This window comes from Phocoena phocoena, chromosome X (assembly GCF_963924675.1).
Source record: "Phocoena phocoena chromosome X, mPhoPho1.1, whole genome shotgun sequence".
Taxonomy (NCBI): Eukaryota; Metazoa; Chordata; class Mammalia; order Artiodactyla; family Phocoenidae; genus Phocoena; species Phocoena phocoena.
This window is the reverse complement of record NC_089240.1, coordinates 73,214,394-73,234,163: the sequence shown is the minus strand read 5'-3', so window position 1 is coordinate 73,234,163 and position 19,770 is coordinate 73,214,394. Positions and strand designations below refer to the sequence as shown.

Below are 19,770 nucleotides of genomic sequence, written 5' to 3'. Positions count from 1 at the left end.
ATATTTAATTAATCCATAATAAATGTCTTAAATTAAATGTTCTGTCTAATTATGTGTAATTACAACCTCAGTATTCTAATCATAACATTAAAAATTAGTTTGTCAAATATGTGCTTATACATTTTCACAATGATTTTGCACAAGAGGCCCAAAACAGATAAACTCCTTAAAGGAAAACTGCTTAATGCAAAATTAATATTATGAGAGTTAAAGGTTATTATTTCATTAGTGGAAATTAACATTTTGCAATGTCTATCATTGTGGCAGAGAGAATAGTGTCTCCCTGACCCGCCAAAGATGTTTAGTCCATATCCTAAGAGCTAGAGCCTGTGAATATGTTATCTTAAATGGCAAAATGGACTTTTCAGATATGACTGAGAACCTTGAGATAGAGCTATTACACTGGATTATCTTGGGGCAGAAAGAAAAGTCAGAGGAAGATATGATTATGGAAGAATGGTCAGAGAGATAAGCTGGAAAAGGCAAGGAAATCGATTCTTTATTGGGAGCTTACAGAAAGAAATGCACTCTTTCCAGAAGCTTGATTTTAGCTCAATGATAACCATGTCAGACATCTGACCTACAGAACTGTAATATAATAAATTTGCATTGTTTTAAGCTACTTAATTTGTCATAATTTGTTACAGAAACAATAAAGAACTAATACAGTCATCAATGTAGTATGTTCATTTTTTAATGTTGTTTTATATATTATTATTTAGCTAACATTTGATAATTTTAATGAAATGAACAGTAGACTTTGAGTATATTAGCTGCAATATGATATAGTTATTAAATACCAATAATTGTAAATATATACTACACCTTAAAGTCTCTATGACTTTTGTCATGCTTCAAAAACAATGTTTTAAGACAGGGAAATATATATTTCATTTATATTTAGTATACAGTTAAGTATACAGTTGCAATACTATGTACACACGGCAAGATCAAAAGACACATATAAGCAAAGCAGAAGAAGAGAATCATTTTTTTCCAAATAATTATATTTGTATTTTGGAGGGAAGGTATGGAGATGGGCAGCAAATTATATAGAGACTTTATACCACATTGTTTTACTTTTTGAAAAGACTAGTAGTTCATCAGCTGTGAAATTCAACCTGAAGTGTAGTGATTAAAAATATAATCCCTAAATAGCATGTGTACATACACACACACCCCCCAACGAAAGGAATTTCATATATGAGGTCAAAATTATTTTATGCTTTTCACTGTTGTGTAGTTTCAATGATTCTATGCTAAACTATGCCCATTCAGTCTTTGAATTCTAACATTGGATATTTGCTGAAAAATATGTAATTTAATAGCTATGTTTATCTCTAATGGACCTGTAAGTGAATGGATAGGGACAAAGTACAGCAGTTACTGAGCAAAAATAGAACTGAACAAACAAAATCACTGTGTAGTGGCAAACAGGAATAATACACAGCAATATATGCTGCCATAATAAAAATGGAAAATTTGGGAGTGATTCATAAAGTTGATGGTTTGGAAAAGCAAGAGAATTCAAGTGACAGTGATACTTGATCTTGCTCACCCTGCTTATAAAATGAAAGCTCATACTGAATTTTTTAAAAAATTGGAAGAACATCTACACAAATAGAAAATACTATAAATAATGAGAAAAAATACAATGCTATAAAGAGGAATCCTCCAAAATGTTTAAAATTTTCATATGAACAAATAATATGAACTCAAAAAATTACACATAAACACTTTCTTTGACATTTTGAACATTAGGTGGAAAAATAAATTAACTTTGAAAACATGACTTAGAGCTACAGTAGCATTTTGCATACAGTCATATTTCTGCTTTAATATTTTGTAGCCTGCACTTTCCAAATTCGATCAAGGTTCAATTCATTGTTATTGTTTCCTAAGACCTCACAGAGGTCAGACTTGTTTCACCATGTAAACAACATTAGATGAATCCAGTGCCTCATACTGATTAAGAATTAGGTGAGTTTAAAAAAGTAATCTGTGGCTTCCCTGGTGGCACAGTGGTTGAGAGTCCACCTGCCGATGCAGGGGACCACCTGCCGATGCAGGGGACACGGGTTCGTGCCCCCGTACGGGAAGATCCCACATGCCGTGGAGCGGCTGGGCCCGTGAGCATGGCTGCTGAGCCTGCGCGTCCAGAGCCTGTGCTCCGCAACGGGAGAGGCCACAACAGTGAGAGGCCCGCGTACCTCAAAAAAGAAGAAAAATCTGTAGGAAACTGGGAATGCTTAATTTTTCCTAAAATAATGAATAGTTCTATAAACAATTTCTACTTTGCAAGTAAGCAGATCCATTTTTCAGCCCTGTAATCAGTATGCATCTATTTAGCTACTTAACTGCAATGTGTTTTGGTTCATTAGGTGGCTACTGTTGTGTCTCAGCCTCGTTAAATTTTCACAGCAAGTTAATCTGTTTTATTACAAATGAGAACACAAGTGATAATGTCTTCACCATTTGCCAAATACAGGGTTAACAGTATTTGCAACAAATCAATAAGGGCATTTAAAAAGGAAAATTGCAAATCTATAACTCCATTTTACTCATTGATGACTTAATTTTATTTGGCATTTATGACTTTTACAACACTGTTACTCTTCATGTATTTCATTTGTGCCCCATCAAAAACAGCTGTAGCTCTTCTGAAACACTGCAGAAGTTTTCTCCATAGTCAGTCAAAGTAGCAAAGGAGGGAGATTTCCAAAACTGATACATACTTACCCAATCAATCCCCACTTTCCCCTGAAATTAGTAAAATTATCTGCAATAATAACTCAAATTCTAGCATATACATACATAGTTCAAGGCTTGTGCCTAAGAAGAAAGAGTCATTATAGAAAACATTTTTAATTAGTACCTATTATTCCCTCTTCTATCACACTGTTTCCCTTTTTTGGGGGTACATATGTTCAAAGGAGATGTTCATCATATTAAATCATTTGAAAGTACATTTGAACCTTAATAAAAAACAGGGTCAAAGCTGAGAATAATCAGTTTTATACAAGGTTTAACACAGTCAGTTTGGTAAAGGCTTTAGTTTGTTGGCACTAAGGTATCAATTCTGCCCATTTTCATGGAGATCCTTTATTTCATCTCAATGTATTTCTTTACATCTTTGGAAATATAATATACACAGAATTTGTGAAGTACTAATACATGCATATTAAACGTGTTTATATGTATGTGTTCATGTGTGTAGTTGCCTTTTAAAAACACCTATCTCAATGTTAAATTGTACCTCTGATGTTTTATGATACTGATTCTTCTCAAGCATTCAGTGGGGTTATGTAACATACAATTTGTATTTTTATTTAATTGGAATTCAATTCTCACTGCAATTACTCTTCCAAATGTTAATCTATTAATGAGTTTCTAAAGGATTTAATGGCATTTTGCTGCTTAGGAGTGGCTTTTGGAAGTTTATCTGAATGCTAGATATTTTATTCATGCATTTGTCTTGATATTTCATATTTAATTGATGTGTTCCTTCTGTACTGTCACCAGAGTTATGGAGAAACAGAACAGCTTTTAATTTGACAGACTTAAATAATAAAATCAGGAACAAGAAAATAAGAAGTTTGTTCATTGTTGTTGCTAACTTGGGTTACCATTAGTCCTGAGGAAGAATTTGATGCTCAGATTTATTATCTTTTAATACTATTGGATGCATGATACTTTATGATTTTTTATGAATCAGTTTAAGAATTAGTATGTGTTCCACAATCAACAATATACAAATGTATTTAAGTTAACACAGATGGATATGGCAGGGTTTTCATGAATTTAGAAAAAAACAGACAGATGAGGGGGGTACAACTGGAACATGTAACCATGAGAGAGTCCAAAATCATAAGCATGCCCTAACTGTGACCTATGTAATATTTGGACAAAGGACCCTTCCACCTCTTCAATTTGAAACTTGTTCTGGAAGAGGCTGACAGCTGAAGAGAATCAGCCATAATATCTGTTCATAGCATGTAAATGACCTCGAGTGGGAGAATGGATAGTTCAGTGGGAATATGTATGGCTTGCAAATTATGTTGTAGGCTTGGGCCTCTGCCACCCATCCAAACACACACACACACACACACACACACACACACACACACACACCTTAATTCTCACTCAATGCATCTTCATCTCACGTTCTAAAAACAGTAATAGCTATGTCTTTCCACAGAGCACTTAGAATAAGACTCAACTAGTGATTTTTTCAGTGAATTTGAATTATCACAAAAAACGCTCTCTGTGTTGACTAATTTTAATACCAGATGTTCACGTGCTAATGCCATTGCCTTGTGACAATTTCCAATCAATTCATTAATTGCCAGCTGCTCAGCTAAACAAAAAACACAGCTAATCAGATGATAGTGGTAAATAGCTAAATAACAGCTTCCTACTTAAATTTCTTAAATTTGTTATCAGAGAAAACTATGGCACACTGATATGACAAAGTTTCCCACAAATACAGAAAAACTGTATTATAAAATATTTAAATGTAGGAAAATATATTTTCATATCAGTCAGGTATTTTACCTATTCTGCTCTCAGGATTTTGCCACATTGAGTAATATGACTGAAGGATGAAAACTTCGAAAGCCTAATGATCTTAATGCAATTTTCAATTCATGTTATAGTTATATTAGTTATTAGCTACAAATGATAATATCTGAGCCAACAGCAAAGGGATCTGAGCCAGACCTAAAGACTATGTGCCTGGCATAACAATATTCCCAAACTAGTTTCTGGCCAAAAAACAGAAGCAAACAACAACCACAAAACCAAAACCAAAAAAAAGATTTGTTTGCAACTTATAATGTCTTTTCCAGTTTGGGAATTAACGTCTGTATCACTAATGATCATTTATGTTGAAAACACTCCTCAAAGTTTAATATCCGATGAATCATTAGTTTTCATTCATTCATGCAACAAACATTTATTGAGTGACTAATATACCCATTGAGGATGAAAGAAAGGCCTATGGGTGTCTTCATATGGTGTGTAGATGCTCATAGTTCAGACTAAAGACTAAATAATCCACATATAAACATTTAAAGATAAGTTAAAATAAAATACAAATTGGATCAATTTTGATATCAGAATGGGCATCTCTCTCCAGTTCCCACCAGATCCCTAACTTTTCTATTGTGGCAATGAGATCTAAACAGCCATTGCACATGAACGGATGCTCTCTAGAGGGCGGGTCCAATACCTGTATATGCATCTAATGGTGGGGAACCCTTGGTCCTGGTACTGATAAGAAGTTGCACAGACAAATGTATATAGGGAAAGCTACTTCTTTCTCAGGGTAGCTCTCTGCCATGATTTTGGTTTCTACTTATTACTATTTCTATGTGAGTATAGAAAACATAATAAAAGAAAACATATGTATAAAACAAAATAAAAGAAAATAATATTAGCTAATATATATACTGAGTATTTACTAGATGTCAGACAGTGCTCTAAGTGTGTTAACAAGTTTGTCTCATTGAAGTCTTTTGTTAACACTGTGAAGTAGGTACAATTATTATCCCCATTTCATTGGGAAATAAGGCAAACTGAGATACAGGCAGGTTAATTCATTTTCCTAAAGTCATATAAAAAGAAATTTTGAAACCAGGATTCAAATACAGGCAGACAATCTGACTTCAGAGCTTGTGCTCTTACGCATCATGCCATACTGCCTCCAGTGAAATCTTCTCAATGCATCTTACTTAGCTGCCAAACTATGATGGCTCTAGCCAGAAACAGTATATAATTCTATAAATTATTTTGGGGATGGGGTATCTGCCTGCTTCATTTTGTGTTTTTGATAGAGCAATGTAACATGATCCTTTACACATATTAGACCTTTGCTAAATCAGTGAATTCTGTGTTCTTGCTCTCTGTTTCCTAATAGAAAAAGATGACAGTAATAATGGAGTAAGACAATATTCAGCAATAGCTATCATTTCTGGCCAAATTCAAGGCTAATTGCAATCCACTTGCTGATTTTTTCAATCTGTATTATCCTTTTTTGCCAAAGATTACTAGTGATTCTGAACTTTCCAACCATCCTCTCTAATGCTCTAGAACAGTGCTGTCCAATAAAATTTTCTTCAGTGATGCAAATGTTCCTTACCTGTGCTATCTAATATAGTAGTCAAGAACCATGTGACTATTGAGAAGTTGAAATGTGACTAGTTGAAACCGAGGAACTGAAGTTTTCATTTTATTTAATTAATTTAAATTGAAATAGCCACATGTGGCTAGTGGCTACTATATTGAATAGTGTTGCTATAGTAGGTATGTGCTATGCATCTGCCTAAGATACTTTGTTAACTGTTTACCACCATGGAGGTGGGGAAATTTATTAAACCATAAGCAAATATATATTTTCTTTAGATTCTAAGATTCTTAACGTCACATCACTTCTCAGAGCTCTAAAAAAGCTATGGTTTTCTCTCCTACCTGTGAAAAGGAAATGAAAATGACGAAGCCAGGTCTAGCCTACCTTGCATTAGCTTTCACTATCTAAGGATATTTGCAGGAGTCAACGCCTCTAATCACCTAACTTTTTTCACACTAGGGTAGAAATACTTACACAGTGGTAGAAGAAAAAGGCACAAATGCAATTATGCTCTTTCCAATTTGACTTTATTCTATGTTAAGTTGGTATAATATCAATTGTCAAAGAAACTAATTATTCATTCATTTTATAGAGACTTCTCAAACTTTGACTCACATGTTATGCCTTTCTGAAGAAATAAAAGATAATAGGTAAACTTCTTTGAAAAGATTTTGCTTGATTTGCTTAATGGATATGGGAGAATATTGGCATAGAAAGTTTGATTTGATAAACATTTCATATTTCATGTAATGCTTTAAAAGGAGAGTGTTGTCTTGCTCAAACTAGAGACAATTGGTAAATATACAGTAATTCTGTGAGCCAAGTGTTAAGCTGTTGTTAACTTGAAATCAGCCATTGTGGGAATATTTACACCATAGAAATTGGCAAATGTTATAAATCAGAGGTTTTCTCTTTTATTTTGTTTTGTTTATGAAGAGCTGCTTTACAGACACACCACTGGATGCTGGACCAAATATAAACTTTAAAACAGTGAACTTTTAAGTCTATTATAGGCATTTGAAGGTTTTTTATTTCATTCTAATGTTCAACATTATTGCACTAGGCAAATAACAAGATTATGAATAAGTACACTAAGTGTTGCATTCATTTGAGTTTATGAGCATTCAAATGAACTCAAGTACACTGTCACATTATTAAAACACATATTATGCAAATATACAATCACAGCTGTATGCATTCTCCATTGGTACTTTTAAAGAACCTGAAAAATTAAGGACAAACATGACACACTGACAATCATCCACAAATAAACTTTTAAGCACAGAGAAAGTAGGAAAACTTAAATCATTATACATAGTTTCCATTTTTCTTATGACAGGAATCCTGGTCTCATGGAGTATAAAACAAAATCAGCAAAAGCATGTTTTCAAAATAGTGCATATTAGTTCATTTTATCTGTTTAAATTTTTAATAAAGAATTCTGTTTATTATTTGTCTCTTTCCATTAGGTTATAAACCTTAAAAACCACCTGATGTATAATAGAGACTCAATCAATGGAGAATTAAAATTATGGATGGCTTTAAACCAGATATCAGTGGCTTCTTCTGATTCAAATAGCTAACAATATACTTGCTAACAAATACCAAATTGGCTAACCTGAATTATGATTAGGAGTTAACATGACTTATAGATTAGCCTAACCAGTTTTCTGATGCAGATTCAATCAGAAGAAATTGAAACATAGAAATGAAGTGTAAAGAATGTGAGAGATCTAGTTTGCAGAAAGAAAAAGTGAAGCACAGGAATATTAAAATATGTCCTCCCAGGCACTTTAATCAGAAATACTAAGTGCTTTCAACACCCATTTATGATAAAAACTCTCCAGAAAGTGAGCAAAGAAAGAACAAACGTCAATATAATAAAGGCTATATGTGACAAACCTTCAGCTAACATCATACTCAACAGTGAAAAGCTGAAAGCATTTCTTCTAAGATCAGCAACAAGACAAGGATGTCTGCTCTTGCCACTTTTATTCAACATAGTTCTGGAAGTCCTAGACATGGCAAACAGAGAAGAAAACAAAATAAAAGGAATCCAAATTGGAAAAGAAGAAGCAAAACTGTCACTGTTTGCAGATGACATGATACTATACATTTGATACTATACATAGAAAATCTTAAAAATGCTACCAGAAAACTACTAGACCTCATCAATGGATTCAGTAAACTGGAAGGATACAAAATGAATACACAGAAATCTCTTCCATTTCTATACACTAACAACAAAAGATCAGAAAGAGAAATTAAAGAAACAGCCCCATATACTATCACATCAAAAATAGTAAATACCTAAGGAGAAGAAAGACCTGTATTGGAAAACTATAAGATGCTGATGAAAGAAATCGAAGACAACATAACCAGATGGAAAAATATACCATGTTCTTGGATTGGAAGAATGAATATTGGGAAAATGACTATACTACCCAAGGCAATCTACAGATTCAATGCAATCCCTATCAAATTACTAATGGCATTTTTCACAGAACTGGAACAAAAAATCTTGAAATTTGTATAGAGACACAAAAGACTCCGAATAACCAAAGCAATCTTGAGAAAGAAAAACGGAGGTGGAAGAATCAGGCTCCCTGACCTCAGACTATACTACAAAGCTATAGTCATCAAAAGAGTATGGTACTGGCACAAAAACAGAAATATAGATCAATGGAACAGCATAGAAAGCCCAGAAATGAACCCATGCACCTATCGTCAATTAATCTATGACAAAGGAGGCAAGACTATACAATGGAGGAAAAACAGTCTCTTATAAGAGTTTTTGAAAACTCTTATATGCGGAATCTAAAAAAAATGATACAACTGAACTTATACACAAAACAGAAACAGACTCACAGTCTTAGAGAAAGAACTTATGGTTGTCACAGGGAAGCATGGGGTGGAGGTGAGGGATAGACTGGGAGTTTGGGACACACATGTACATACTGCTATATTTAAAATAGTTAACCAGCTACCTACTGTATAGCACAGGGAACTTTGCTCAATATTCTCTAATAACCAAATGGGAACATATTTTGAAAAAGAATAAAATAAAACCCTTTAAAAATAAAAATGTCAAAATATGTGAAATATAAAAAAAGAAATGCTAAGTGCTGGAAATTAAATATGGTTTATGGAACAAGTCATTCACTAACTTGATATTCTCTATTTCTCATATATTCAAAGCACGTACTGCAAGTCCAGCTTCTGAAGGAAATTGTGATTACAGTCTCATGAACATCAGTGACAACACACAGGCATCAGCTTAACACAAACTACGCTAAAGGAGACTAGCAGGTGTTTAGAAGGATTCTGAAAACAGTATCACAGCATTTTTTTAATTCCAGAGATTTTAAAAAATGATATGAAAACAGGAAAATATTTACCTGAAAGTAAAAAAAAAAGATATACAAGCAATAAGAATAATTTAAACACATCAATAAGTTTGGTAGATCTTTTTGTGAATATTTGTAAATTTTAATACAACTAAACACATATTTTAGACTTTTTTGTAATATGTTATAATCTCTTACTGTGTATATCAAGTTTCTGATATATATTTTTTTTTTCTGCAGCTGTGTGTTAAATCGCTTGCTTTCCTAGATGACTCTATAATCACATTAGATTGTCTATGCTATGGACTGAAAGTTTGTCTCCCCAAAATTCATGGGTTGAAACTCTAATCCTAAATGTGGTGGTATTTAGAGATGGGGCTTTTGGGAGATAATAGATCATAAGGGGGGAAACTTCATGTTGGGATTAGTGCCCTTATAAGAGGCATGGTAGAGCTAGCTTCCTCTCTCTCTCTTCACCTTGTGAGGACACAGCAAGAAGATGACTGTCTGCAAACCAGAAAGAGAGCTCTCACCAGGAACATAATCATAGGCACTTTGGTCTTGGATTTCCCAGCCTCTAGAGCTGTGAGAAATTTCTCTTGTTTAAGCCATCTAGTTTATGGTATTTTGTTATAGTTGACCGCCTGAGCTCAGACAATGTATTACACAGCAAAGAGGATTTTGTGAAGCAAGCTGTTGTGGCTTTCCTTAATTCATAGTGGATTTGTCAGAAAAAATCAAATTCCATAATTATGTCATTTATTTCTAAATAATAACTGTTAAATTTTCTGATCATTCAAATTTTGGAAGGACAGTTTACCTCTAAATGGTAAATATAATATAAAAGATCTGATGACTTCAATGCAAATATTTTGTGAGTAATTACAACGAGTAATACAAATTTAAATACCTGTTTTTTTTTTATGACAAACTACCAGGATAAAAATAATCTGTAAATGTAATAGAGAAAATGTGTTTTTTTAATAGTTCGTGTATGTGACAAGTAGTAGTACATGATAAACTCTCAAATTCATAGGTTTGCCCACTGCATGTGATATTTTAATAGATTGAACTTTGAAAACGTGCTTCACCAAGAAGCACATTGAAAACAAATTTCTGTTGAAATATAGATCAACAGAGGTGTGAAATTTCTGTCCATATAATTGGGTACCACATAGTATCATACTGATAACTGTTCTTAAAAGAAGGGGTGAGGTTTTAACATATGAACACCTAATTTGTCAATTAATTTAAATATTTTTGTTATGCTAGTTCCTGTGAATTATTATTTTAAAACTAATAATGTTACTATCATACAATAGCACCTTTGCAAAAATAAACAAGAGAAACTTGGCAATTATATTAAAAACTTCTCACTACATATTCACTGAATTCAACTGTGTAAAAAAATTTTTTTATTTCCTTCTCATCCTCTGATGGAAATCTATTTCAATAGATTTGCAGAGAAATTTATCAAAAGGAATGCAAAATAAATATTTTGTTTTCAACTGACTTTAGTCAAAATAACTATATGAAAGTAGATGTAATTTTCTTCAGCGTAAAATGGTTTCTGCATAATTGCAGGACTTAAATAACCATGTGATCCATGTCAACTTTTACAAAACAGTATCCAATTGTGTTTGTGAAGGTTCTGACTTCCTCTTAAAATAGGTTGCATATGAAATAGACAAATCAGCAATAAACAAAATTATAGATATATTGCTTTTATACATTAACAATATTTGGATTATTAAAGGAAAAGATAATTATCCTTTCCATTTCAATCGTTATCTTCACCAATAGCCAAATACTAGTCATGAACTCCGTCCCCAAGTGCCTCTTTGATCCAAATTCATCACAAAGCTATCAAAAGTCCCAAACATTCAATCAAAATGTAGCTGATTCATTCTGAGTAATGGTCATTAAGAAAGTAAACAAAGGTACTTCTGAAGAGCCATAATCATGCCTCTATTGAGAGTATTTTTTCATCATTTCAAAGTAAGCGTGACAATTCCATTACTGTAAATCATGTTTTTTTTTCATAATAGAGTTTCCTTGTTTTGTGTGGGGTCACATTTATATAGTAGCCATCCAGTTTCAAAATCATAGGAAACTTATTCCATCTTTTTTTTTTTTTTTTTTTTTTGTGGTACGTGGGCCTCTCACTGTTGTTGCCTCTCCCGTTGCGGAGCACAGGCTCTGGACGCGCAGGCTCAGCGGCCATGGCTCAAGGGCCCAGCCACTCCACGTCATGTGGGATCTTCCTGGACTGGGGCATGAACCCGTGTCCCCTGCATCGGCAGGTGGACTCTCAATCACTGCGCCACCAGGGAAGCCCCTATTCCATCATTTAAATAATGTTCATGGGTGATTTTTTGTCTCAAAGAAAACTCAGATTCCTGGTTTACGTTCTGATCAAGTATTCAAACAGCTCTGATTAGCTGGAGTAGACTAGTTCACTGAGGACCACAATCTTTACAGGAAGCACAATGCCTCTTGGCCATGGAAATATATATGGAGCTTAATAAAAATTTATCAGTTTTTCTTTGCCTTTCCTACAAAGGTTATGTTTTAAATTTTCTCTTTTTTTTTACATCTTTATTGGAGTATAATTGCTTTACAATGGTGTGCTAGTTTCCGCTTTACAACAAAGTGAATCAGTTATACATATACATATGTTCCCATATCTCTTCCCTCTTTTGTCTCCCTCCCTCCCACCCTCCTTATCCCACCCCTTTAGGTGGTCACAAAGCACCTTGTTGATCTCCCTGTGCTATGCAGCTGCTTCCCACCAGCTATCTATTCTATGTTTGGTAGTGTATATATGTCCATGTGACTCTCTCACTTTGTCACAGCTTACCCTTCCCCCTCCCCATATCCTCAAGTCCATTCTCTAGTAGGTCTGTGTCTTTATTCCTGTCTTACCCCTAGATTCTTCATGACATTTTTTTTCTTAGGTTCCATATATATGTGTTAGCATATGGTATTTGTCTTTCTCTTTCTGACTTACTTCACTCTGTATGACAGACTCTAGGTCCATCCACCTCACTACAAATAACTCAATTTCATTTCTTTTTATGGCTGAGTAATATTCCATTGTATATATGTGCCACATCTTCTTTATCCATTCTTCATTGTTTTAGAAGTCCCACAAACTGGAAGCTAATTTAAAATGGAACAAAAATGTCTAGAATCTCACATTTCTTCTGCCTTCACTTCTTTTACTCCCATGTGCATCTATTACAATCATATCAATATTTCAAGGCCCAGCTCAAATCCATCAACTGTAATTCCATTTGTGATTCCTGCTCTCTCTTTCTTCAATCTAGGTTTGATCTCTCCCTCCTCTAAATTCTGGTAATACTTGGTTATTCTCTATGCTATCCATCACAGTCTTATGTAAGTTAAATGGTACTTGTTGCTTGTCTTAAATTTAATTTGTGAGCCCTGGAAGTCAGGAATTATGTCCTATTCATATCCTATATTTCTCTCTCTGTGATGTGTAAATATCAAGAGTATAATATTTGTTGAATAAATGGAGGAACAAAGGAACAAATCAAGGGTTGCCCGGATTAGCTACTCTTTTTATCCTATATACCCTTATATTATCTCCTCAACAAAAGGAAAAATATATGAAAGAGCTTAGTTCACATGTTACTTGGAGGGCAGAGAGACCATTTGCCAAACTAATAGGAGACATAAGGAAGATTATAAAATATTCTTTGTGTTTCATTACCCATTTATCCTGAAATTTTGAAAAAATTTATTCTAGAATATGATGATAATGATATAAATTATCATGAGTATTTATTTAATGTTTCACAGTTTTAAACTATATTTTACTCATATTATCTCCAGACAGCCAACGAAATAAGTGGTATAGATTATTACTATCACCTATATTTTACAGTTGTGGAAACAAGTTCAGGAGGGTTAATTGTCATATCCAAGGTCATTCAGCTATTAATTGGCAGAATAAGAATTGAAATTCAGGTCTTTCTGAGTATAAGCCTTGTATGGTATATACTACTCCACAACCGCATCACAAACACCAAAAAGATGCAGTGGTTACTTTGTCTCACACCAGCAATGGGAATGGATTTTGCACATTCTTCTACTCTGTCCTTAGCTGGGCACACCTCCCACACACTGTTCTTATGAATGCAAGACAGGAAGCTAGAAGTAAAGGTCATATCTGTGGTCATTTAATGAAAACAAACAACAACAATAACAAAAATAAAAAACAAAAAACACCTTAGCAGGCTTAGTCAGAAATCAAACTCATCAATACTTTATGCTAAGCAACTGAGTCAATGAGCTGTGTGTTTATACTGAAGATCTAATGGTATTGCTATTATTTTATCAACATTTACATGTAATTAACACCTTTGTCCTCTTCTAAATCATGATTCTTACCTTTATAACTGAGGCCCCAGCTCTGGAGAGTGGACTGTGGATCTGGGCTGCAGCAGCCATGTTGGCAATAGTATTGAGATGGTTCATCTGATTCATTGCCATGGCAACTGATGCAGGAGGTAAGCTGACTGGAAGTAGGGGATGAGGCATCATCATAAATGGCAGATCCAGTCCTAAAAGAGACAGCACATGTTAAATTATTACATTAGCTACATTGTTTGGACAAAGGGAAATCACATCAAAATTGATCCTATAAAATAGTAAAAAAAATCTATATTTCACTCTTGTTGAATTTTTTTAAATGAATTTTTTTTTTTTTTTTTTTTTTTTTTAAATGTATTTATTTATTTATTTATGGCTGTGTTGGGTCTTCGTTTCTGTGCATGGGCTTTCTCTAGTTGTGGCAAGCGGGGGCCACTCTTCATCGCGGTGCGCGGGCCTCTCACTATCGCGGCCTCTGTTGTTGCGGAGCACAGGCTCCAGACGCGCAGGCTCAGTAATTGTGGCTCACGGGCCCAGTTGCTCTGCGGCATGTGGGATCTTCCCAGACCAGGGCTCGAACCCGTGTCCCCTGCATTGGCAGGCAGATTCTCAACCACTGCGCCACCAGGGAAGCCCTAAATGAATTTTTAATATATCCTAGTATCTCTGAGAAATTACTAGTACTTATGGCATTTAACATTGTTTTATAATTTAAAAATATTCCTATATCCACAGACTTTTATTTAACAATATTCCTTGTTCATGCTATCACTCCCAAAATAGTTTCAAGGTTCAAACTATTTTACTTATAAAAACAAACAAAAATCTTTCAGCTGAACATCACTTTGTTTAACAAAAAGAAGTAACTTTCTTTTTAAACATTATAATGTACTGATGTGTAGATAGTTTCTAGCTTAACTCTTTCTTTAGGAGACATAATAGTGGTGCTGGTATGATAAGATATAGATTAGGCTTCAGAATTATTGAAGAAAATAAGATTTGGAATATGTCCTACTCTTTTAGTTATAAATCTCTAAAATGAATGTGTATAGCTCTAATTTGGAACCTTTGTCTGTAAGGAATAACTCCCCTACCAAAATATCAGCCTGTTTTCCAGTTTAATAACAAATACCAATATTTTTGAGTAGCGTCAAGAATTCCATTTGTTTTCTTATGCAATGTGAAATATTTCTCACATATTTTGAATTTCTTAATATCTTTCAAGTACTATCCACATTACACTTGTGGTAGCCACAGATATGTCATCACAAAAATGGTAACAAATTAAAATAGTTGTCTACTTTCCCCTTATAAGGTTGGGATTTGTGAAGAAATACCTTTGAGCAGAGGATAAGGAAAGTTAGCTTAACATTACGGATGTTAACATGACTACAATAAGTAAACCATAGCACTTTATAATGTATTTTAAACTATTATCTTGATCTTGCCTTATTTTGGACATGAGCCCAGAAACTATCAATCTTTAACAGATGTTCTAAAACATGCTTGCCTAAAATTTTCCTAAATTGTTACCGACTATTAACATTCTACTATGGGCAATGTTTGTGTTTGTCTTGCACACAATTATCAACTGTTAATAACATCTCTTTTTCCTCTTTGCCATCCCCTCATTTCTTCTTGCTTCCCATATCACAACAGCAAGTGTACAACAATGAATCTATAGGAAATATATTCACAGGCCCCTTAAATATATTTCCTCAAAACAACAGTAACAGTAATACAAACATTTTACACACATATTTTTAGGACAAAAAGGAGGCTAGAAGGAAGAAACATTGTGAATTGATTTGAAGTCCATCTCCTGGGTTCAAAATAATGGTTGAATTAAAGTCATTAACAAAACAATTTCAAAAGCAGCACGATAAAACAAACTTCCGGATATAACAGGTCTCATACATTAAAGTGGTTATCTCTATTAAAGAAACTTGTAAATAAAGAATACAACCATCACCAATATTTCTGATAAAGATAGCTACAAAATGCACTGTTATCAGAATTACACAAGGATGATAAAAAAGCTAGAAACAAATTTTGCATGGAACCCCAGAAGGGAAACGTATTCTATACTTCCTATGACTCCAAATCCCCAAAGAATATTGATAAAGTATTTTAAACTTTTCCCCATCACTTCACTTATGACTCAGTCTCTGAATCCATTTTAGGAGCAATCTATCAAAACATACTTTTCAGATGTGAAACCTTTTTCCTGTGATTATTAATTTAAAGCCTGAACACAACGTAAACACTGAATTCAAAACGGATTTCTGCACCCCGTTTTAAATTGGTTTATTTTCAGTTAAGCTTTCAAAATTACTTAGATATATATGCATTTTATACGTTAACCATCATACAGCTTTGCTATAATGATAGGATATTCCATAACATAAATTAATCACTATTTATCTTCCCCTAAGAACCTTCACCTATGCTCCATATAATAGCAACCATCAATAACATACGTATATTTCTATATAAGCTTCTCATTTATCACAAACCCAAGATAATTATAGACTTCCAATTCTTCTTTATGTACTCAGTATTTGAATAGAAAATTGATCAAACCGTAGATGAAAAGTAGCCATCAGTGCCTCCATTTACCTCTCAAATAAACTTTTGTTCAGTTTACATTTCCCTTAGCAGTATAATAATCTTTCCTCATTCTCCAAAGTTTTCCAGCATCATTCAGATACCAGCTGGCAGTATCAAGTCATATGCCTACTTAAAGTCCAATTGACATGCAAACTAAATACAAAGCACAAACAGAATTTAACAGCTCATTGACAGTTTTAAAATACAATTCATCAAACATTTCAAATAACCATGAAGGGCTTAAAAGTCACAATTTCATATCATGACCTACAATAAGTAACCATGAATTGACTATAGTACCCTGGAATTTAAGCTAATATTTATATTACAGGCAAGTTTAACAGTGACCCCAGTTGAGCTGCACATGCAAAGCATATGCAAATATTGAATTATGTAAGTCAACCTTTTCCCAAAGCTGGAAACATTAAGAGCCATCAATAGTATACAACACTCCAGCAATCTGGCTCATTTAGTCACATGTCAGAAATGTACAGCAACTTTTAATAGAATGGTAATGAAGACAAACTCTTTTTAAATATCACCAAAATGAATTTTTCTTTCCTGTCAACCACAAGGACATCAGGCATATGACTATATGCACTCTTTCTAATGCTTCTTGGTATTCCGGCAACTCCTATAACTTTTATGTAAGTACATGGCACCACCTCCTCCCAGCCATTAAGGTTACAAACTTCAATAATACTCTAATCTTCCCTCTAAAATATCACATTCATTTGGTTTCCAGGTCATGTTTTCCTCTGTGATATATTGCATTCTACAGTCAGGCACTAATCCCACCATGCTTAGAAGGTAACCTGTCTTCCTGGTTTTCCTATGCCATTTAATTTGCCTTTCCACTCCAATTTTTAGACTTTCAGTGGCTACTCAGTCTCTAGAATAAAATATAAGCTCTTTGGTTTCATGTGAACATACCTTTTTAGCTTTGATATCTCACTATATCCCTCTGTGTATGCTCTACTAGCCCCTCTGGACTAGTTGTAGCTCTCTGCAATTTTAACTTACCTTAGCCTTCACTTTTGTTGATGCCTCTCTCTGGAATCTACCACTCTAACACATTTATTTGGGTATGGTAAAAGTCCTCCTCCTCTTTTTCATCAATGGACTTTAATTTTAGAGCAGTTTTAGGTTTACAGAAAAAAAATGAGCAGAATTTACAGAGAATTTCCATATACTTCCCCTCCACCAGCAGTTTCCCCTCTAAGTAACATCATGGATTAGTGAAGTACACTTGCTACAATGGATGAATCAATATTGATACATTATTATTAACTACTGTCCATAGTGTGCAATAGGGTTCATTCTTTGTGTTGCAAATTCTAAGGATTTTCACAAATGCACAGTATCATGTATCTACCATTACAGTATAATACAGAATAGTTAGCTTAACTGGCCTTAAAAATCCCCTCTGCTCCATCTATTCACCCCTCCTCTTACACTTGGCTTTTAATGTCTCTATAGATTTGCCTTTTCCTGAATGCCATATAAGTGGACTCATACAGTATTTGTTTTTTTCAGACTGGCTTTGTTTCTCTTAGAAATATGCACTAGTCTTTTCCAGGCATCACAACTCATTTGTTTTTATTGCTAACTATTCTTCCATGGCATGGATATACCACAGCTTGTTTACTCATTCAGCTATTAAAGGACACTGTGGTTTGCTTCCAACTTTTAGCAATTATGAATAGGATTTCTATAAACATTTGTATGTAGATATTTGTGTGGACATAAATTTTCAATTCATTTGATTAACAAGGGAGACTCGGTTTAGCTTTGTGAGAAACTGTCAAATGCTTTCCAATATGGCTGTCCCATATTGCATTCCCACCAGCAATGAATGAGAGCTCCTCTTGCTCCAAATCCATACCAGCAATTAATGTTGATGAAGTTTTGGATTTTAGCCATTCGAATAGGTGTGCAGGGGTATCTCATTTGTTTTAATCTGAAACTCCCTAATGACATATGATGTTGAGTATATTTTCATACGATTATTTGTCATCTGTATATCTTATTTGATGAGGTGTCTGTTCAGGTCTTTGACCCATTTTTAATTAGGCTATTTCTTTTTTTTAAAATTGAAATATAATTGACTTACAATGTTATATTAGCTTCAGGTGTACACTTGATGATTCAATACTTTTATAGATTATGCACCATACAAAGTTATTATAAAATATTGACTCTATTCCCTGTGTTGTTCATTACATCCCTAAGATCTATCTGTTTTATAACCTGTAGTTTGTACCTCTTAATCCCCATCACCTATTTTGCCCTTCCCCCAACACCTGCCCCTTGTGGTAACAACTAGTTTGTTCTCTGAATCTGTGAGTCTGTATATGTTTTGTAATATTTGTTAATTTGATTTGTTTTTTAAATTCTGCATATAAGTGAAAACATACAGTATTTGTCTTTCTCTGTCTGACATTTCTCTAAGCATAGTACCCTCCAGGTCCATCCACATTGTTGCAAATGGCAAGATTTCAAGTGCTGACTAATATTTCACCTCTTCTTTAACCATTCAGCAGTTGTAGACATTTAGGTGGCTTCCATTATCTTGGCTACTATAAATAATGCTGCGATGAACAGTTAGGTACATATTTTTTCTTTCAAAGTAGTATTTTTGGTTTCCTCAGATAAATACCCAGGAGTGGAACTGCTGGATGGTATGGTAGTTCTATTTTCAATTTTTTGAGGAATGCCCATATCATTTTACATAGTGGCTACACCAATTAACATTCCATCAACAGTGCATGAGGGTTCCTTTTCTCCAAATCCTTGCCAATGTTTGTTACTTCTTACCTTTTTGACAGGCATGAGGTGAGATCTCATTTTGGTTTTGATTTGCATATCCCTGATGATTAGTGATGTTGAGCATATTTTCATGCATCTGTTGGCCATCTGCATGTTTTCTTTGGAAAAATGTCTATTCAAGTCCACTGCCCATTTTTTAATCAGGTGATTTTTTGATGTTGAGCTGAATGAGTCCTTTGTATGTTTTGGATATTATCGCCTTATCAGATATATCTTATATAAATATATTCTCCCATTCAGTAGGCAGACTTTTCTTTTATTAATAGTTTCCTTCACTGTGCAGAAGTTTTTTTAGTTTTAGGTAGTCACAATTGATTATTTTGCTTTTGTTTCCCTTGCCTGAGGACACATATCCAAAAATATATTGCTAAGATTGATGTCAAAGAACTTACTGCCTATGATTTTTTATAAGAGTTTTATGTTTCAGGTTTTACTTTTAAGTCTTTAATCTGTTTGAAT

General features: G+C 33.9%; 1 protein-coding gene across 1 annotated transcript in view; it reads right to left on the bottom strand.

Annotated features, from left to right (window-relative positions):
- Positions 1–19,770, bottom strand: part of DACH2 (dachshund family transcription factor 2) — a 631,698-nt gene that overhangs the window by 124,761 nt on the left and 487,167 nt on the right. The window contains exon 6 of the mRNA XM_065900209.1: positions 13,891–14,063. Within this exon, the coding sequence (XP_065756281.1) occupies positions 13,891–14,063 (173 nt within the window). The remainder of the gene's footprint in view (positions 1–13,890; positions 14,064–19,770) is intronic.